General features: G+C 48.6%; 1 protein-coding gene across 2 annotated transcripts in view; it reads right to left on the minus strand.

The window, feature by feature from the left end:
* SORL1 (sortilin related receptor 1) overlaps positions 1 to 21,658 on the minus strand; it is a 172,679-nt gene that overhangs the window by 28,695 nt on the left and 122,326 nt on the right. For both annotated transcript variants that reach the window (XM_053900357.1, XM_019468850.2), the window contains exons 26-35: positions 17,841 to 17,966; positions 14,739 to 14,846; positions 12,885 to 13,016; positions 11,201 to 11,332; positions 10,096 to 10,230; positions 9,188 to 9,343; positions 4,676 to 4,825; positions 2,031 to 2,162; positions 934 to 1,060; positions 599 to 768 (exon numbers count right to left, since the gene is read on the minus strand). In XM_053900357.1, the coding sequence (XP_053756332.1) occupies positions 599 to 768; positions 934 to 1,060; positions 2,031 to 2,162; positions 4,676 to 4,825; positions 9,188 to 9,343; positions 10,096 to 10,230; positions 11,201 to 11,332; positions 12,885 to 13,016; positions 14,739 to 14,846; positions 17,841 to 17,966 (1,368 nt within the window). The remainder of the gene's footprint in view (positions 1 to 598; positions 769 to 933; positions 1,061 to 2,030; positions 2,163 to 4,675; positions 4,826 to 9,187; positions 9,344 to 10,095; positions 10,231 to 11,200; positions 11,333 to 12,884; positions 13,017 to 14,738; positions 14,847 to 17,840; positions 17,967 to 21,658) is intronic.

The raw sequence follows: 21,658 nt of genomic DNA on the forward strand, positions 1-21,658 counted from the left end.
CCTATCTGAATCTATTTCACATGTCGGCATCTGCACGGACACGAAGACCAGCGTGAGTTCACAGTGATGTCTCCAACCGTAATCTAAATGTCAGCACGGGCACTGGCAGATGAGACGTTCACAAAACCTTGGGAAAGAGGATCACTGGAATACACGCACAGTCACCCAGTGTCAGCCACCGTGAGAGGGGAAGAAGCAGGGAACCCTCTAGGACACGTGAGTTTCGGGAAATTTCTTTACCACTTAGCCTCAATAGTCTTGGCGTGCCTCATGGTTTCACAATGACCTCACAATCCCGAGTACCGGGAAATACCTGGAGACGGAAGGTAGGGACGGGAACAAGATAAGAAATGCAAAGGAGGCAACGGTGGGCACAATCTGAAATTAACTTCTTAGGGTAGAAAAACATTACGTGACGTGATAAGGAGAATACATACATGGTCAACCACTCGGGTGGGACCATAAACTTTCGCCACAAATCTTCTGCATGTGTGAGGCACACGTAATTATGTTCCCACGTTGCCAAGCGTCCTTGAGAAACTCTGAAAACCCCACCTAAGGGCTTGTGCGCTCCATAAAAATTAACTGTGACACTCACATCCTTCCGGCGTCCTCAGAGTCACAAAGTCGTTGGTGTTGTGCACCTTGCTCAGGCACTGCACTTGGACTTTAACCTGATACGTGGTATCTGGCTTCAAGACTTTCAATATCATGCTTGTTTTATTGCTGTGGGTCTCCACAGTCTTCCATATGCCCTCTCCAACCACCCTGGCCAAAAGAATAAAGATACCGTCACGTCAAAGCAGCATGGGGTTGCTGGGATGCCTGCCTCAGCGGGCGGGGAGCCACGCCGTGCTCGCCACGAGGGTTTACAGCACATCCAGTGGTGGTAAGGACACGGTTTTCTTCTCCCGAGGCAAAGACGGGACCCACCTGTAGTAGACGTTGTAGACGCAAGAAGCGGAGGGCATTTTCTTGGGCCGTATCCAGGTCAAAGTTACATTCCCAGAGAAGTCAGCTGTCCACTGGAGATTCTGTACTTTGTATACAGTTAGTTCATCTAGAGAGATGGAGAAGAAGGGATGGAAAGTGGTATCCTTGGATTCCAAAGGACCCAAGAGGTCCTTTGATTTTTAGGCAGACCTATCATGATCCACGTTGTCAAGCCACTGTCATCATCTTAAGACATTCCAGAAAAAGAGTTCAAACCTTCCTACACAACCTCTCTCGGGGTCTCCCAAATATCCGGTCATGAAATTTTCATTAGATTTCGCCTCCTTGTCTGCATGGAGGTAAGCTGTTTCTCAACAGAAAATACTGCAGGTCCAGGGACAATGTCATAGCACGATCCATTGCCGCTACAGTAGACTGAATGTTTGTGTCCCCCCCGCCAAAATTCATATGCTGAAACTCAATCCCCAACATAATGGTATTAAGAAATGGGGCTTTTGGGAGGTGTTCAGGCCATAAGGATGGAGTCCTCGTGAATGAGATTGGTATCCTCATAAAAGCGACCCCAGAGAGCTCCCTCACCCCTTTCCCTGTGAGAGGGCACACAGAAGGCGGCCATCTATGATCCAGGAAATGAGCCCTCACCAGACACGGAATCTGCGGGTGCTCTGATCTTGGGCTTCCCGCCTCCAGAGCTATGAGGAGGAAGTTTCTGTTGCTTATAAGCCATTCGGTCTGTGGTGTTCTGTTACGGCAGCCCAAAAGGACTAGGACGATTTCTAGACACGTTCTACACAGGAGGACCGAGCTCACCCCACCGCAAAGCCTGAGGCTCTGGGAGCATGGTGCACCCACACGAGGTGGGACGTCCACAGAAAACAAATCCGAGACCAGTGTTTCCCTCACGGGGATGAGTTCAAACTACCACAGAGGCAGGACAAGCCTCACTTGACCGGGTGCTCCCAAAACTGGGCAAAAAGCGGTTTCCTCTTCAGACTGAGGAGGCTCCCAAGGGTTCCCGCTGGAGTGGGGGAGGGGAGAGCTGAGGCTGAGCCCAGGGCCCGAGGGGTGGCACTCACCGCTGCAGGCCCTCTCGTCACTCTCGTCTGAGCAGTCCAGGAAGCCGTCACAGCGCTCGGAGAGCACGATGCAGGCCTCGCCGTCCTCACACTTGAACTCCATGCTCATACAGGTCAAGGTGCTGTGTGTGGCTGCAACACAGGGGAGGGCTACGTTATGGTAACGGTTTGTCGTGTTTAGGAAAAGGGATCTGCATTCTCCGAACTAATCAGCTTCTGATTCAAAATACGCCTCTGGGGGCACCTGGGTGGCTCAGTCGGCTAAGCGTCCGACTTCGGCTCAGGTCATGATCTCACAGTGTGTGGGTTTGAGCCCCGCGTCGGGCTCTGTGCTGACAGCTACGAGCCGGGAGGCTGCTTCAGATTCTGTCTCTCTCTCCATCCCTCCCCTGCTCGCTCCCTCTCTCTTTTTCTTTCTCTCTCAAAAATAAATGAACGTTCAAAAAAATTAATAAAAAAATACGCCTCCGGGATGAGGAGTGGTAACCCCCCCACAATGGGACCGTGATGCCTCTTTGACGGTAACCGCTGGACCCTGCCTTCAGGAAGAGCAAAAGCTTTGAAGTCAAGTGATCTAGAGTGCATGCAGTCATTTACAAGCTCCACAGCGATTCACCAGAATTGGCTTGAATACTTCTGTTCCAGAACAAGGACAAGTAATCCCGTTTTCTACCTGCAACACCGCATCGACCTCTGACAACCACACCTTGAGACGGAGGTAGAAAGAACGGATAATGTGCTCACGAGAGAACCAGGATGGCAACGGGAATGGATAAGGGATCGACAGAGATGTTGCTAGAGATGAAGAGATCCAGGGGTTGAGGCGGGGTAGAATGTCGTAACTACCCTCCTCAACTGGCGAATTAAAAATGGCATGTCTCTAGTGTGGAAGTATAGACTGCAATTAGCTACGCTTTTAAAAGAGCTCTCTACTAGAGTAATTCGCGATGAAAGAAAGGAAATGTGAGGTTTTTACCAACTATAATCCCCCTTCTCCTGGAAAACCACTGTATTATAGAGCACTGTTATATGCTGAGTAGAAACTGGTTTGCTTTGGGGAAGTTGCAAGGGGGGCTTGGTTACAAATAAAACTGCATTAGAGCATTTAGAAAATGTTTGAGACCCACTAGTGTAAGAAACTCAAGATGGAATTCATCCTTCCATCTATCCATCCACCTACCCACCCACCATCCATCTACTCAACATCCATCCATCCACCCCCCCGCCCATCTAGACACCCATCTATCCATCTACACACCCACCCATCCACCCCTCCATTTATCCCTCTACCCAACCATCTACCCATCCAGTGAATATTCACGGAGGGCTACCATGAATCAGGCACCGTTCCAGATGCTAAGACTATGGTGATGTGTAAAACAAAGGACCTAACCTCATAGAGCTTACTTTCTATTAAGAGGAACAGCAAACAACTCTGGTATTTTAGATAGTGATTAACAACTACAAAGAAACATAAAGAGAAGAATAATAACAGAACACTGGGCAGGGGTCATTTCATATAGAACGGTCAGGGAGAAACCCTGTGAAAGGCGTTGTTTTAAGAGACTGCCAAGATCCCCAACACAGAATTACCCCACGTGGAAAAATATAATCAAACAACAGCTTATTAAACATGTCTCAACATTGTTAAAGTGGCAAAATGTAGGTTTTAGAAACTGAGAATCTAGTTGCTATTAATCTGTGAAGATTCCTAAACTGATAACAAATGATTAACAAGCACTTAGAACAGAATGCAGTGGCCTTCAGGGACCAGCTTTTCTGAGAAGAATCATGCCATACTAATCTCATTTCCTTTTTTTTTTTTTTAAGCTTATTTATTTTGAGAGAGAGAGAGCGAGCATGAGCAGAGGAGGGGCAGAGACAGAGGGAAAGAGAGAATCTCAAGCAGGTCTTGTACCACCAGCCCAGAGCCTTGATGCAGGGCTCCAACCCACGAACCATGAGATCATGACCTGAGCTGAAACCAACCATCTCAGATGCTTAACTGACTGAGCCACCCAGGCACTCCTCCTTTCCTTTTTTGATAGGGTTCTCGGATGAATGGATTGGGGAGAATTGGAGACGAAGCACGTTTTTATTTTAAGGCTCTTAACTAGGCAACATCCTTATGAATAAGGCCAATTTGGAACAGGTTAAATAAACTTATTTAAAGAATACCAACGAGGGGATGCCTGGGTGGCTCAGTTGGTTGAGTGTCCAACTCTTGATTTTGGCTCAGGTCACGAGCTCACCATTCATGGGATTGAGCCCTGTGTTGGGCTCTGTGCTGCCAGCGCAGAGCCTGCTCGAAATTCTCTCTCTCCCTTTCTCTCAACCCTTCCAACCCCCTCCCCGACTTGCGTCAGCACTCTCTTTCTCTCAAAATAAATAAATAAACTTAAAAAGAAAAAAAAAAGAATACCAATCAATGAGTTAATCTCACCCAGGAGGAAGGTCCTACTGCACTTCTCTGTTGATTATTTTCAATGTTCATCTTACCGTGTGGCTGTTTCATTTGGGCTGAAACGTTCCTGCTATCATTTGGGGGAGTGTGGGATTAATCTGCCCTGTTCTTTTCATGTCCCAAAGGCCCATCTGCATTTTACACTATTCCCTATTTAGCGTCTCCCTCTGAGACTACTCACGGCAGTTGGCCTCGTCCTGGCCGTCCTGGCAATCCTGGTGGCCATCACAGCGCTTCCAGTTGGGGATACACTTCTTTGGCTGGCGGCACTCAAATTCAAATCGGTCACAGCGCCCACGCTGAGTGGGAGTAGAGGCAGCAGTGACATTTGCTGGAAGAAGAGGTTGGTTTTTTTTTTTTTTTTTAATTCACTTTTCAGTACTGAGGGACCCGGTCAGCAAGAGCAACCAACTCGACGTGTTAGGAAATTTAGGAAATGACAGTGCTTTGGGAATTACGATGGGGGCCTGGAGACAAAGGTGAGCTCTGGATATGGAAGGCGGATCAACCAGACGTGGGCATCTAACTTTGGAAGGTGGATGTAGACAATGTGCAGGGTAAAAAGGGCTGGTCAGGCCTAGCTAAGAGCAAGAATGCTGTACTGAAGAAAGGGGTTAAACTCACAGATTGCTGAATGCGAGGACCCTGGTCCCCTTCCTCATAAACCGTGGCAGTGACACCTTTATTCTCTAGGCAGTAGATTACTGTAAAAACTCTTCTCTAGGGCAACTGACCAGCCTCGGGGACAAACCCTCAAGTAACCCCAACTCTTGTTGGGGATCAGGAGTTCCCCAACAAACAGCCCAAGCATGAAACTCAAAGCTGTGGGGAGTCTCTTGGCAGTGTTTTCATCCCCAGCCTTAAACACAAGCAAACACCCCAGGATTATGTGGGCAAAACCTTTGACATGAAAGACAGAAACCAGTGTGGACCCTCTTCCCTTCTAATAAAGAAAATCTGGAGGAAACAGATTTTGTAAGAAGAAAACTTCAAAAAATAAATATCCTGAATATGCTCAGAATGAAAGAATATAGATTTCTGCATGAAAAAAGACAAGATGCCATGAAAAAGGAACAGTACTAGAAATTTTAAATCTCTTAAAATTAAAAACCATGGTAACTGACATGGAAAACTCAGTAGTAGAGCTGAAAGATAGGGTGAGTCTTCCAGAAAACAGAAAAAGAGAGAGAGAGAGAGAGAGAGAAAGAAATTTAAAAAAATAGAAAAAGAAGACCACGTCAGTAGATCTAATGCATGAATGACATGAGTTCCCGGAAGAGAAAACAGAAAAGAAAATACCATTAATGGAATATTTCAAGGAAAACTCTCCAAACTCAAATACATAAATTTGAAGAATAAAGGAGCCTATCAGCGTCCATCCACCACTCTGGATGGAAAGGAACCTGCATCAAAGCACATCGTTGTGAGATTTCAAAACACTGGAGCCAAAGGGAATACCTTACAAGCTTCCAGAGAGTTAAAAAATGAACAAACAAACAAACATGCAACATGTAAAAGATCAAAATCAAAATGACTTTGAATTTCCCAAGAGCGGTTCAACGGCAGGGGAGCCAAATTCTTAAGGAGAATTACTGACAACATAAAATTCCAAGCCCGGACCAACAATCATCAACCACATCTGAAGACAGAAGAAAAACACTGTTAGATAAGCAAGACCTCAATGATACCTCCCACGTTCCCTTTTCTTGAGAACGTTCTGGAAAATGTGCTCTACCAAAAAGTGGGATTGAATGGGAAAGGGAGGGGAGGGGAGAAATCTAGGATACAGAAAATAGAAGCTCCAACATGAGAGAAGTAAAACAAGTCCTTAGGATGGAGAAAACATGTCCCACAAGGCACCTGTGGCCCAGGCATCGACAGCAACAGGCACAACAAATCCAAGCAGCAAACTCAGGGGACATACACGTTGAAGGCTATCCTCTCTGTGTCCTCGGCCACTGTGCCACCACATGCATCTGGCAAAACTACCAGAGGGTGTACTCCAACAACACAAGGGAGTAAACCGAGAAAAGCAAAACACGAGACCCAGGAAGCAGCGAATCTAAACCAGGAGAAAGGCAAAGAGAATCCCAAAGAGGGCAGTGAAGGCCCAGGGGAGGGGCACGCAGGGGGCCTGGAGACCCCCGGGCCCAGAAAGGGAGATCTAGGCCATTAGAAGGAAAATTGCCCAGAGAAACACTGGGGCTGAGAAATCACTGATACGGTGACCTTGGGGAGAGTTACCCTCAGAGGTCATGAAGAGAGAGAGAGCGTTAGCAAACATCACACGATAACCTGAGCTAACAAACACAACAACAAAAACCAGTTACTAACTCTGGGATATTGGGCTCATTCCATGGTTTTAACTGGGTTTTCAAAGGGGCCTCTCCTACCCCCAGAACCACTCTGCGAAAACAGGGTGCATGAGGAAAAGCAGTAAAATATGAGGCTAGAAAGCCAGGCCAAGGCACATCACACAGCACTACTGCTTGGACAGTGAGGGGGCCGCTAGAAGGTTCCAAACTGGGGAGGACAAGATCATGCATCAATATACGGCCTCTCGGAAGGTACACCGAAAACGGGAGAGACACAAAACCCCGAGACCGGTTAGGAGACTTGCAATAAAGAAACCAGATCTGAGAGCTGGAGACAACCTGAATTAAATTTGCACTGATGACGTACATACAAAAGAAATCACAGAAGTTGAATGGAAAATCCAAATAGGAATCTGCTCACTGGATTAAGCAGAATTTGCTAGAGTCTGTTAACACCCTGCTCAGAGTTCTGATAACCAAAAGACAATTGTGAGAGAAGGAGAATCGAGACACTCACTAACCAGATAGCTGGGTCTTGGGGGCCAAGGACAGAGATTTAAAAAATTTTTTTTTTTTTTTTTTTTACAATTTGTTTTGAGAAACGTTTTTGGGACACTAACTATTTGCCTATTCCTGTAATAGGCAAAGTGGGGATTCCAAGCGGCATGCAGCACGATCCCCAAAAATACAAGGTCCACAGAATCGCTTGGGGAGGAAAGATTCCCACACGTGAAATGACCAGGAAGCAGCACATGACAGATCATAGTGAGGGATCAAAAGGACAATGGGTAAACGTGACACTGGAAAAGAGATCAATATCAACTATATCAATTACAGGACTCGGTGAAAGCCCCATGGTGGTGGCCTTGTGACGGAAAATGATGGTGCACTTGTTCCAAGAATCTCAAACTTTAGTGAACCTACAGGTCACATGGGGAGCTCCTGAGCTCCACACAGAAATCCTAATTCTGTATTTTTTACAAACACCCCAAGTGCGGGGCGCCTGGGTGGCTCAGTAGGTTGGGCGTCTGACTTCAGCTCAGGTCATGCTCTCACACCTCGTGAGTTCGAGCCCTGCGTTGGGCTCTGTGCTGACAGCTCAGAGCCTGGAACCTGCTTTGGGTTCTGTGTCTCCCTCTCTCTCTGTCTCTCCCCTGCCCATGCTCTGTCTCTCTCTATATATCTCTTAAAATTCAATAAACATTTAAAAAAATTGAAAACTATATTTAAAAAAAAAAACACCCCAAGTGATTCCCTTACAGGTGGTCTTTGTTCCATACTTTCTTTGATAAATACGGAGGGCGTATCAAGGTCTCTTTTAGCTGCAAAATCCATGCCTCCCTTTGCCGTGATGGATGGTGGGTTTCATGGGGGGTGGGGGGGAGTAGGAGGAGGACAAGGTCAAGGAGGACAGAGGTCTCTGGTGAGGCAGAAACCCTGCTGAAACAATATCAGCAGAGAAGAAGCAGGTCTTTCCAGACAGGATGAGAAGGAGGAACCCAGCTTGGCAGAGGTGCGAAGCAATGGCAGGCAAGGAAGGGTCTTGAAAATAAGACTCAAGGACAATACATTTCATATATTGAAAAATTAAAAAAAAAAATAAAATAAAAAAATAAAAAGAAAAGAAAAGAAGACTCAAGGGTTGGGATCTATCTTCGGGACAAGAGGAAACCACTGATGATGTTAAACAGTGAAGCAATGGGACGGATGAGTCTTAAAGGAGGAAAATGAGTGTTGACCTAGAAGTTTGCTAGGAAAAGGATTTGCGAAGCATGGCGGACAACTGTCTATTTTCTCATTATAAACTGAATTTGCAACAGAATCCGGTTGAGGAAAGAACACAGCACCCTTACCTCTGTCCTGCCTGCAGTTAAGGGCATGCACTAGACAGGGGGTCTCAGGGTTTACCCCCGCCTCCAGCAACGTGGTTTACTGCCCACACCTTCAGAGGCCTCTCTGCGTTGGGCCACTAGATGGCAGTGCTTACCCTCCTTTAGTAGGAGGGCCTCCAGCTAGTGGGCAGGAAAGTCGACTCTCCCCTGGAGAGTGTTAACACACACAAATATTTTCCCTATAATTCCCATTCTAATTTCCTGTGTAGAAGGAAGCAAAGGTGGCCCGACCACAGCCAGGGTGGAAAGCGAGGTGGCTGGCCTCTTCGTGCAGGAAGATCAAAAGGCGGTTATAGGAGACGAGACACTCCAGTCACAAGTTCCACGGGTCTCCCTGCTCTGGAGGTGAGCAGCAGCCTGGCCACCGAGCACAGGGTCCCAGGAGGCAGGGGAAACCGAGCCCGGCGACGCCGCGCCCAGGGCGTACCCCTGAGGCCCTGCTCCACAGAAGCAGGTGCCACGGGAGAGGGCAGGGCCGGCACTCACCAGGCGAGGGGCAGGCTTCCTCGTCTGAGCCATCTGCACAATCTCGGTACCCATCACATACCCAGCTGTCCATCACGCACGCCCCACTGCTGCAGTGGTAGTAATTGGGCAGACACGTGGAGGGCCCGGGAGTCGGGGAGGGAAGAACGTGTGAATCTGAGCAAAACACAAGCAAGCGAGGAAACCCAGAGTGTTACAGGAAGCCGTGACCTCCAACCACACATTTCTACTGGGGCATCAGAACGGACGGCAATCTTTTCCCTTTGTTGAGGCAGATGCACCTATCCTGTCGTGCTTGCTTTGGGCTAATATTCGAACGAGTTTGCTCTTACTCAATAGGGGCTCAGTGCCTTTGCAGGCTGACGGAGGGCAGGTGACTCAGAACGCACAGGGAGGGTGAGAGAGCTCATCCCACGGAGGCTGAACGCTGTTCTGGTGAAAAGTCAACTACAGCACCCCCCTGAGACCCAGTTCCGACGGGAGAACGCCAGAAGGGAAGGGAAGGGAACGAGCTCGCGTTCCACACCAGTGCTTCTCAGATGTAGTGAGGCACACTCGTCACCCGCAGGCCTTGTTAAAATGCAGATTCTGACTCAAAGGCAGCCTGGGGTGGGGTCAGACACTGCATCTCTAACAAGCCCCAAGCAGATGCGGAGGCCGCATCCTGCAGCAGCCAGGCTGCAGAGCGCTTTCCGGGGCCTGCAAAATACCTAGAAACCGGAGGAACCAGCCACACTGGTTTTCAAAGTGGGAGAGGACAGAAAAGAACTGAGAGAGTTATTACCCAACCCCCACCCCGGATCACTGAACCGGCCTGACAGTGAGGAGACAGAACGACGTTCTGTGCAGAAAGGTGGAGGGCAGTGTGCTGGTGACTCCTGGGCATGGGGCTGCCTCAGGACCCTTACCTCCACAGTCCTTCTCATCAGACCAGTCCTCACAGTCGTTCTCCCTGTCACACTTCCACCTGTTGGGGATGCAGTGGCCATTCTCACACTGGAACTCGAAGTAGCGGGAGCAGTTTGGGGCTTCTGTGGGGTTTTCTGGGGGAGAGGAACCACACAGTCAGTCACTAGCCCGGCACCAGGTGTGAACATAAAGGCCAAACAGATACCCAGGTCCCAGGGCAGCCGGCACAACCCTACCAGATACGGCGGGCAGCCAAAAAGATACATATCCGCAAACAGAAGCCCGTCTTCCCGGATCCCAACTCGTGCTTCGCTGAACTAGGCTTCTGTATCTTACAAATAACGCCCGACTTTTTGACACTTTACCAAAGGGATGACCTAACTAGTGACGATGCCCCAACAAGGACAAAGACTCTATTAAGTCGCAGAATCTGTTCACTTATACGTGGAACTTAAGACACACGACAGATGAACGTTGGGGAAGGGAAGGAAAAATAAGATAAAGACAGAGAGGGAGGCAAACCATAAGAGACTCTTAAATGCAGAGAACAAAACCGAGGGTCGCTGGAGGGATGGTGGGTGGGCGGATGGGCTAAATGGGTCGGGGGCATTAAGGAAGACACTTGTTGGGATGAGCACTGGGTGTCACGTGTAAGAGATGAATCACTGGGTTCTACTCCTGAAGCCAAGACTACCCTGTATGTTAACTACCTGGAATTTAAATTTAAGGAAAAAAGAAAAACCCAAAACTGTGAAATCTGTAACTTTTCCTGGGGAGAGAGAAGCGCGCTCTGAAATATTTACCATAATTCCTCTACCATATTCCTTAGACATAATGTGAACTTCCCAGCTGGGGAAAGAGAAGGAATGGGCAAAAACATTCTCCCCCCCACCACCCTGGCCCCCGACACTTCCTGGGGGGCAGGCTGCCACCTCAAGACTCGATTCCTTACATGGAGACTCGCTCGCCAGCTGGCAGGAACGAGTGCTGAGGACGGAGAAGGCAGAGCCTGCGTGGGAGTGTGCTGAGCGTGGCCCTCCTTGACCACAGGAGTCGCCATGACCCAGAGGCTAGGGACAGGAGGCTGGAGGCCCGAGATCTTACCGCAGTTGGCTTCGTCAGAGTAGTCGCCGCAATCGTCCATGCCGTCGCATTTCCAAATCAAGCTGACGCACACTCCGTTTTGGCACTGGAAACTGAACTCATCGCACACCTTGTGGAACTCAGGGTCTTGGGCTAGGTAGGGAAGAAGGTTCCAGGTTACTGCCACACCGACGAGTTCGAAGGAGTGCCCCCACTTGGAAACAAGAGGGAAGGGCAAACGTCCTCCTCCAAGAGACAGACCAGCCACCGGCCGCCTTGACAGCAAAAGCCAACCGATGGCCTCACCCCCCACCCCGCCTCCTCAGACGGTGACTGTACTCGGAAACGGGGTCTTTGAAGAGGTGACGAAGTGAGGGGCGCCTGGGTGGCTCAGTCGGTGGGGCGTCCGACTTCGGCTCAGGTCATGGTTTCGCAGTTCGTGAGTTCGAGCCCCGCGTCGGGCTCTGTGCTGACAGTTCAGAGCCTGGAGCCTGTTTCAGATTCTGTGTCTCCCCCTCTCGCTGTACCTCCCCCCACTCCCACTCTATTTTCTCTCTCTGCCTCTGTCTCGCAAATAAATAAGTCACATTAGGGACACCTGGGTAGCTCGGTCAGTTAAGCGTCCGACTCTTGATTTCAGCTCAGGTCAGGTTATGATCTCATGGTTGGTGAGTTCGAGCCCCACGTCAGGCTCTGCACTGACAGTGTAGAATCTGCTTGGGATTCTCACTCTCTCTCTCTCTGTCCCTCTTCCCACTCGTGCTTGCTCTCTCTCTCTCAAAAATAAATTATTTAAAAAAAAAAAAAAAAAAGAAGTGATGAAATTACAGTGACGTCATTAGGGTGGACCCTAATCTACTAAGACTGGTGTCCTTAGAAGAAAAGGAAAGCAAGACACGGGTAGGCACGGTGAGGAGACCACGTGAGGGAGAAGGCAGCCATCAGCAAGCCATGGAAGAGAGCCTCAGAAGAACCAATCCTCCTGACATCTTGACCTCAAACTTGTGGCCTCTGGACGGTCAGAAAACACTTTTCTGTGGTTTTGAGCCACCCAGTCTGTGGGCTTCTGTGATGGTGGCCAGAGCTGACTAGAATGAGTACCTACCACGGGCAGGGCCCTGTTTTAAGAAGGGGGCTACAGGGGCACCTGGGTGGCTCAGTCAGTTGAGCGCCTGACCCTTGGTTTCGGCCCGGGTCATGATCTCACGGTTTGTGGGTTCAAGCCCCGAGTCGAGCTTGGGATTCTTTCTCTCTGCCCGCCCCCCGCCCACTCGCACTGTCTCTGTCTCTCTCAAAAGAAATACACTTAAGAAAATGGGGCTACAGCAGTGAACAAACCAAAGGCCCTGTTCTCGTGAAGCCCACATTCCGGCAGGGGGAGACAGGCAGGCAAATAAATACACAGCGTGCCAAGGGCTGACTAGTGCCGGGAAGGCCACAGGAGCAAGATAAGGACGCTACAGAGGGATGGGCCGTGGGAAAGGCCTGTCGGAGAAGGTCCCGCTTGGGCCAAGACCTCGGACCTTCGGCGCCTCCCCCTTATACGTATACCAACGACCAAAAAGCACACTTCTGAAGCCACAAAGGTAAGTCTTTCTCAGGAAGGGTAAGATTGGGCACTCGAGCAAGACCTGTAAACCTGAGTGGCCCGCTCCCCCCAGAGTGTCTCCAGTGGCTCGGGCACCTCCCCATCCAGCCCACTCACAGCATCCCGCGAACGTCGCGTCCTCGTCTGAGCCGTCGCGGCACTGGACGATCCCGTCACACACCATCGAGTGGAAAAGGCACTGCTGGCGGTTCTTGCAGACAAAGTCCATGAAGCGCGTGCACAGGGGCTCTGGAAGGGGCCCGGGGAGGGGAGAAGGCGTTAGCAATTCAGGACTGGTGGGGCCCTCCCCGGCCCTGAGGGGATGCTCCCGGACGCGCGCGCATTCGGGAAACAGTCACAAGAGGCATCATTTATTGCGCACTTCCTGTGTGCCGAGCCCTGGGTGAGAGCACCTGACGCGGAAGTACATTAAACTCTGAGGACAATGTTATGAGAGATCTTAGTGTCCTGTTTTCCAAATGAGATCTTCATCACCACACAGAACACGGACTCTCGGGGCGCCTGGGTGGCCCAGTCGTTTGAACGTCCGACTTCGGCTCAGGTCATGATCTCACGGTTGGTGAGTTCGAGCCCCACATCGGGCTCTGTGCTGACAGCTCAGAGCCTGGAGCCTGCTTAGGATTCTGTGTCTCCTCTCTCTCTCTCTCTGCCCCTCCCTGGCTTTGTTCTCTCTCTTACCAAAATAAATAAACGTTTAAAAAAAAAAAAAAAAGAAAGAAAAAAGAATATGGACTCTCTACTACTGTTTCTATAAAGGACCGGTGTTATGGATGGAATTATACCCCCGACGATGCGTATGTTAAAGCCCTAATCCCCGGTGTAACTGTATTTGGAGACAGAACCCCTTTTAAATGCCTTTAAAGAGGTCATTAAGGTTAAAGGAATTCATGTGGGTGGGGCCCTGGCCCAGTGTGGGCGGTGGCATCCTAGGAAGAGACACCCGGGACGCAGGCGCAGACAAAATGCCATTGAGGACACAGCAAGGAGATGGCCTTTGGACTTGAACGGCAGCATCAGCCTGTCCCTGGGTCTCCAGCCTGCCAGCCTACCCTGCAGATTTCGGAACTCACCAGCCTTCAAAACTGCATGAGCTGATTCCTGAAAAGAAATCTCTCTGTATAGGACACACACGTCCTACTGGTTCTGTTTTCCTGGAGCACGGGGAGCGGCACAACCAGGGGGCAAGCTTGCAAGGTTCTGAGAGTCATACAGTCTCTACCACAACCACTCCACTCTGCTACGGTTGCATGGAAGCAGGAGGAGTGTCTGTGTTTACAGAAAACTTCAGTTAATATGACAGGCCACGTATGGGCTGGCTTTCCGCCCCCAAGGCCCGACTGCCACCCCTCCACTATTACAACAGTTCTGAACCTGGACTGCCCATCACAAACACCCAGGGCACTTTTTAAAGGTCCTGATGCTTACAGGGCGCCCTGGTGGCTCAGTCGCTTAAGCGTCCCACTCCGGCTCGGGTCACGATCTCGCGGTTCGTGACTTCGAGCCCCGCGTCGGGCTCTGTGCTGACAGCTCAGAGCCTGGAGCCCGCTTCTGCGTCTCCCTCTCTCTCTGCCCCTTCCCTACTCGTTCTCTCTCTCTCTCTCTCTCTCAAAAATAAGTAAACGTTAAAAAAAAAAATCCCCACGCTCAGCTCATGCTCCAGAATTACATCAGAAATCTAGGGTTGGGAGGGATGGACCCAGGCAAAGCACACTCAGGCAGGAGCACCAGTGACCCGAGACAACCTCTACGAGTAGAAAGGAAACGGAGGGTAAGAGGGTCCCCCGGCCAAAAATGGTACCCGAGCGACAGTCAGCAACAGGGGAGTAGGAGAAGTAAGCGTTCAGTTCCAAACAACGGGCCAATCCCCAAACACACTGCGAAGAAGCGACAAGGTTCGCCGAGCTACAACCTCTTCCACGATCGCCCCGCCGCTGCCGGGAGGGGACTCACCGCAGTGCTGCTCGTCGGAGCCGTCCGAGCAGTCCCGCAGACCGTCACAATGCTTGCTGGAGGGGATGCAGGTGCCGTTCGGGCAGCGGAAGCCGTTACACTTCTTCTCTGAAATGCAATCCGACAACGGAGGGAAATGACGGAGAGGAAACAGGCAGGCATGCACGCCCATCGCGGGGGGGCAGGGGAGAAGGGGACGGGTCTGTACCACCCCTCAGGAGGGTGGGAGATGGGCAACGGCTGTCCCGATTGCAAGTGCACGCGTGCCTTGAGCCGGCGATGCCGTTGGAAAAACGCCATCTGCCCACACAAGTGGAAAATCGGGTAGGTATAAGTCTATTCACCGCAACACTCTTTGCAATACCCTGAGGACCACATACGCGTCCCTCAACAGGGGACTCTGTAAGACCTTGCTGTACGTACAACCGGAGCACCAGATTGTTACAAAGGGACTGAAGAAGTAGTTAGTACTCTGTAAAAATGTGTCCTAGATACACAGTTGTGTGAAAAAAAAACCAAGGTGAGAAACAACACACATAGCATACGACTCGTGTAAAACAGTGCAAGAATACACACTATATTTAAACGTGCACATACGCACAAAAACATCCTACAAGGGTCTCCAACCAAAGTTTCCTACACGGACAGGGTGAGAGTCCGGCAGATGGGGAGAGAAATGTTTGCCCCCACACCTCGTGATACTTTTTTCCATTTTGAACCTGTTACCTACTCAAAAAACGGAGTATATATTTTCAAGAAAACCTTCGGTGAATGAAAAAAAAAGAAAAGGAGGAGCTGAATCCTGATTATAAACCCTGGTCTTTTAAAGCTCTCATAAATCACCATCTTAATTCTTCAGGAATTCTAAGCCAAAGCCCTTTGGACAAAGTCCATCCTAGAAATGTTAAGAATCTTAGGTTTTACACTTAGCAGAGAATTCTTAGTATGAGGTAACCCTTTCTCATGAACACAGAGCTGCTGCTGGCCATTAGGCTTAATTGTAAGTTCTAGCACGTGAGTCACGGGCCACTGCAAACCCAACTCTTAGGAGAATGGCTCCGGGAGGGGCATGTGTCAGGCAAGAAAATGTGTTTTCATCCCCTAAAAAGCCATCATGCCTAGGAAATTATTCTAAGGACATCAAACAGAAACAGTAAGTGAGTACCATGAGTCAGGGAAATATTTAATGCCGCTAAGTATAAAAGCTTTCTATAAAAGTATAAAATTAAAATCACACGAGACAAACTCCCATTCATTATTACATTAGTGAAAACAACTAAAGAGATAAAATGTAAGATCAAGGGAGACTTGGGGAAACATACACTATGTTACTGATAGAGATGCTTCTGGCATAATCACTCGGAAATGCAATATGGCGACACTTAATGAGAATCATGAAAACACATCAGAACCCTTGACCCAGCAATTCCATACTGAGAAAACATATCATAACGAGTACCTTCAAGAAAAACTAAACCTTCGTTTCCAAAGAAGTGAATAATTTCACTACGTATGACAGCGTAAAATTAAAAACACGCTAATGCCCGACCAGGAAGCAACCAAGTAAACCACGTCAGAGAAATACAAAGTGAATGTGCATCTGCCATGAAAATGCTAACTACAGAAAAATACAGATAGAGGCAAACATCTTTGTTTAATATGGTGACATGAGAGGAACAGAGTATGTGACGTGCAGACAATGACTACCATCCCATGAAGATCCAGAACGTATGGTGTAAAATGACAGGAAATATATAGATCTATTGGTCTCTGCCCCTGGTTAGTGGCACAGAGCTCTTAAACCCGTATCATTTCCTAGGTGACAGGAGTGTCCTTTGTTCTGATGGGGCGACTCTGGGTAGACTCCTGTGTAGCTTTAGGATAGGGGCTGATCACCAGAAAAACCATGCCATGACCAGAGGCTTGCAACTTTGAACCCCACTCCCCATCCTCCAGGAAGGGCCGAGGGCTAGAGACAGCTAATGATCAGCCATGCCTATGCCGTAAAGCCTCCATAAACATCCACAAGTATGGGGCTCAGAGAGCTTCCAGGCTGCTGAGCACAGAGAGGCTGGAGAAGTGACAGGTCTGGACAGGGCACGGAAGTTCCACATCCCTTTCCTGTACCTTGCCCTACGCGTACCTTCCATCAGGACGTTCATTCTGTCCTTTTTCAATCAAGTAGGAAATGCGCTTCCCTGAATTCTGTGAGCCATTCTAGCAAATCGATGAACCCAAGGGAGGGGACGTGGGAATGTGGATTTATGGCCGGTCGGTCAGAAGTTCAGGTGGCAATTTGAGGCTTGTGACTGGCATCTGAAGTCGGGGGGGTGGCGTTGGGGACCAAACCCTTCCCCTGTAAGGTCTCACACTATCCCAAGGAAGACAAAGTAAGGAATGAATTAACTGTGGGACACCCAGCTGGTACTGAAGAATTGCTTAGTGTGGAAAACACACATTTGGTGGCCAAGAAATGTTGAAGTATTCTGTGAGCAGAATATTGAGAGCAGAGGAGAAACACGGGGGATTGGTTTCTGACAGACGTTATAGAGAAAAGGATAAGGAGAGGGAACCTTAAAGATATCTGGTATCAAAGAGGATTTCATACGTTGTGTTCGTGTCAGAGCTATTTTGTGAAGGTAACTGATGACCTCGGAATTCTCTTCTAAATCACTTATGCTGAAAATGTTCTACCTTCGGGGAAGGGTCCATTTTACCAAAGGACCATAACAGAGAACTCTCAGTCATAAAATAGGCTATTTATAGAGAAACCGTTGGCTAAGTTCTGGCAGAACCCTGGCAATTTCCGCCCTTGGTGACTGCAGTTAGCACTCTGGGTGCGTTCATTGGTTTCCACTGCTTTGCTTCAAAGCTGCGATGGAAAAGCAATGAGGCCAAACGGCTTGCCTGACAACGAAGACCGTGTCACACACCCCTTTACGTCCTGCGCGATGCCATACGGAACCTGGGCAGGCTTCTTTGGTTGTCAGAGTGGGCAGAGAGGAACGGTGGAGCAGGACTCCCCGGCCCATCTGTGGCCTCTTTTCCCGACCAGCAGACACCGGGGAAGCTCCAGGGGAAGGCTGGAGCGTTTGCACTTACCGCACTTCACGGGATCCTCATCAGAACCGTCCTGGCAATCCATGTCGCCGTCACACGCCCACCGCTGGGGGATACAGTGCCCGTTGTGACACTGGAAGTTGGAGGCTTCGCAGGTGTGGTAGATGGCTGCCGGCAAAAGGGGAGAGAGAGTGCGTGAATGCCGCCCTCACGGCCGCTCCCCCACCAACCGCCCAGGGGCTGACTAAAGAGACACCGCACTGGGTCAAAAGGTACGCGTGGGGAGCACCCGAGCTCCTCCCTGGCCAGGAGCTAGGCACCCGGGGCCGCCCTGAAGGTGGGGGGCAGCCTCCTGATGAAGCAATCGCTTGGCTCTGTGGGTCTGGAAATGTTACACAAGTGCCGATGTACACACGTTAAAAACAACAACCAGAAAAATCATTTGCTTTTCACAACCACCTATGATGTAAGGATTATTCCCCGTCCACAGGTGAGAAACAGCCTCAGAGAAATGAAGAAACTCGCCCACGTTCACAAAGACGATTAAGTAATGGCTCCAGGGCTATCCCAGCCCACAGCCTGTGCTGTCCCTGCTCCGTCTTGCCACTTCATCTTCTCCCATAAACCCACCCACTCATGCAGATTCTGTGGGACAAGGAGAGGCGGCGGGTGCTCAGGAGACTGGCCCTCGACCCGGTCCAGCCACCGTGCGGGGGCCTCAGTCTCATCATCGATGCTGACACATAAGGACCCTGGTCGGCTCTGACAGGCTGTCATTTTATAATTCTAAACCAACTACCCAATTTCAGATGGGGAAAACCTCAGCTCCAAAGGGCACAGAAGATTTATCCAGGCTCACAAAGAAAAGGTCCCAGGACCTCCCAGACTCGTCTAACTTTCTCAACAGTCAGGAGTGACATCCACCAGCCAACAATAAATACGTGGTGTCCCCGACAATCATTTCAAAAGAGGCAAGTAGAACAGAGCTATTGTTATAACTGAACAGCCCTAGCTGCATACGTGGGCTGAGGCCACCTGGAAGTCCTTTAGCAACTTCTCGAAGGCCTGATCAAAGGCTGGTTCAGACGCAGAATGGGTGCCTTGAACCCAACCAACACGACTAACCACCTTCTCCATGAGAGTCGCCCTTCCTCCACTGAAACAGAAAGCCGCTTGTGCCTGTTCATGGCCGAATGAAAGCCAGGCCTGGCCTTTTTGACAACTGACATAAAATAATACCACCGAGATAGATGAGCCCTCTGTTAGTTGAACTGTGTGGACAGGATGTCTGCGCAACCCAGGAGGCAAGACAAACAAAAGTGGGTTCCTGAGTGCATACTGTAGTTATTTATTCAATCAAGATGGTTGGCAACTGCTACTCAAGGGTTGGGAAAATTGGCTTCCAACGCCCTCGAGAATTTCTACTGAATTTGAGGCTATTTTTTGCAGCAGTCGGAAATCCAAAGAACCTGATCTTTCAAGCCACTTTAACACAAGTGGTGGTCCATTATCTGCTGTCTTCCTCTCTCTCTGAAGACCAAGGATATATGCGTAGCATGCAAACAGGTCTACAGGAAGTTTCAATATTTTACAACCTTTGATACAAGGAATCCATTAAACATCTTTTTTTAAAATATACTTATCTGGTAAGAGGAGTAACAGGGTACATGATTTTTTGCCCCAGTAAACAGCCATTGCCTGGAATACTTTTTGATCTGTTGGTTTTCCAAGTCTGACAGCCCTTGAAAATATTCCTCAGCAAAGCCTTGCTCACTTTCATAAAATATGCTGCTGCCTAAGCTCATTACCATACTGATCTGCTTGTTATTATTCAGCTTATCCATTTCACTTTTAATTGAAAGCAATTGCAGAGTGCTAATGGAGTTTCCAAATGACCATTCTGGGAGGCATGTCGGAGATCTCCAAAATCCATCACAGGAGCTGCGCTCAGAAAGACTCATCAGTTTGCACCATTCCATTTTAAGTGGCCAGGTATGAATGCAATGCTTAACACATTCTCTTTTTCTGAATTTTCCCACCACCTGAGTAACTTATTAGCTCTCTGACACTAAGTGTCTAGTAAATAATACATGTTCAATTAATACTTTTTTTTTTTTTAATCACAGGGATAGAAGAGATGGGCTTTAATACAGACTAAAGAACTGGGGAAGAAAAATAGGAATCCTTCACACGGCAGGATTCACAGTGACTATAAGAATGGATGGGCTAATGGGGTAAATGACCATGAAATTAGAGCATCCTGGTTTCTAATAGAGGCCGTTATCCCACACCTTACTCTCTGACTTGGACAGATCTTCTATGACTCAGCAGGACCCTCTGGAATACCCGATGGAAATTATTAACCAAATACAAGTGGGGGGGGGCAGAAGGGATGAATGAATTAATGCGGTAGGAAAGCACTGCCACATTCAACACACAGCACTGGACTATTGGGAAGAGAACGAGGGAACACAAATGAGAATATCAATATAACTTCAATGATTAGTGAAATAAAAGTAATAACGTAAAGCATAAAGAAAAGAGACAGAAATTCGAGATATAAAAAAATACAGTCATGGGGTGCCCAGGGGTGGCTCAGTCAGTTAAGCGTCCAACTTCGGCTCAGGTCATGATCTCACGGATCGTGAGTTTGAGCCCCACATTGGGCTCTTTACCGTCAGCACAGAGCCCACTTTGGATCCTCTCTCTCTGCCCCTCCCCTGTTCTCTCTCTCTCTCTCTCTCTCTCTCAAAAATAAGCTTAAAAAATGTATATGTAGTCATGGAAATAATAATAGCTCAGGGGATTTGTGAAACAGCCCATTAGATTTAGCTGAAAAGAGAACCGTTGAACTGGAAGAGAAGTCTGAGGAAGTAACCGAGACTATAGACAGTCATAAAGAGTCATAAAGAGACAGGGGATACAAAAACAGGAACCATGAACAACAGAAGGGCACAGTCCAACAAAATGGTTGACAGTAACTGCTGAAGACCAAAGCAGAGAAAGTAGCAAATAGAGCTGAAAAGATCATGGCTGTAGTTCCCCAGAATCGATGAAAAACAAATCCCCAGACCCGAGAAGGAAAACAAGTCTCAAGAGCAGGACAAATAAAAATAATTCCACACCTAGATGGGGGAAGCTGCACACCAACCACAAGACAAACGAATCAACAAGAACCTACAGAGAACTCGAGAGGAAAGAACGTCTGATTGTCGTTTGAACAGATCACCCGACAGGAGAAATCAAATCAACACAGAAGAGGCCAGAAGGAAACAGAATGATTTCGTCAAGATACTTGCGGAAAATTACCACAAACCCAGAAACCCAGATCCATCTGAACTCAGGACTTGAGAGCAGCAAAATAAAGACACGTTTATATAAACAAAACTTAAAAGAGTTTACCACTCACGGACTCCTGCTGCCAAGAAATGGAGAAGGATGTACTCAGAAGGGAGGCATCAGATACAAGAAGCAGTGATAAATGGTTACTAAAATATAATAGCAATGGCTAATATTAGGATTTTTAAAATGTGAAACTAAAATACTAAGTATTTACTGAGTCTGTTAGTCTTGGGACCATGTGCAGAGACTGGAATGCAGGCATTCTGAGGAGAGGCAGATGTTACTACAAAGACACACGAGACGTCTAAGTGTAACCGCTAATACAACAGAAATCAAGTTTAAGTTCAAAATTCCATTCAGGGAGGTGGGGAGAAGGGAATAAAGGAAATTCAATCCCGTGAAAGGAAAAAGCAGGGGGGGGAGAAGAGCAAAGACCTTGCACGCAAGCTGAGGCCAACAGGAAGTCAGTCGACCCCGATCTATTTTCCCTGGCTTTGCAGATGACTTAATTTGTTAGG

This window comes from Panthera pardus, unplaced genomic scaffold, assembly GCF_024362965.1.
Source record: "Panthera pardus isolate Hobbes unplaced genomic scaffold, ASM2436296v1 HiC_scaffold_12, whole genome shotgun sequence".
Lineage (NCBI taxonomy): Eukaryota > Metazoa > Chordata > Mammalia > Carnivora > Felidae > Panthera > Panthera pardus.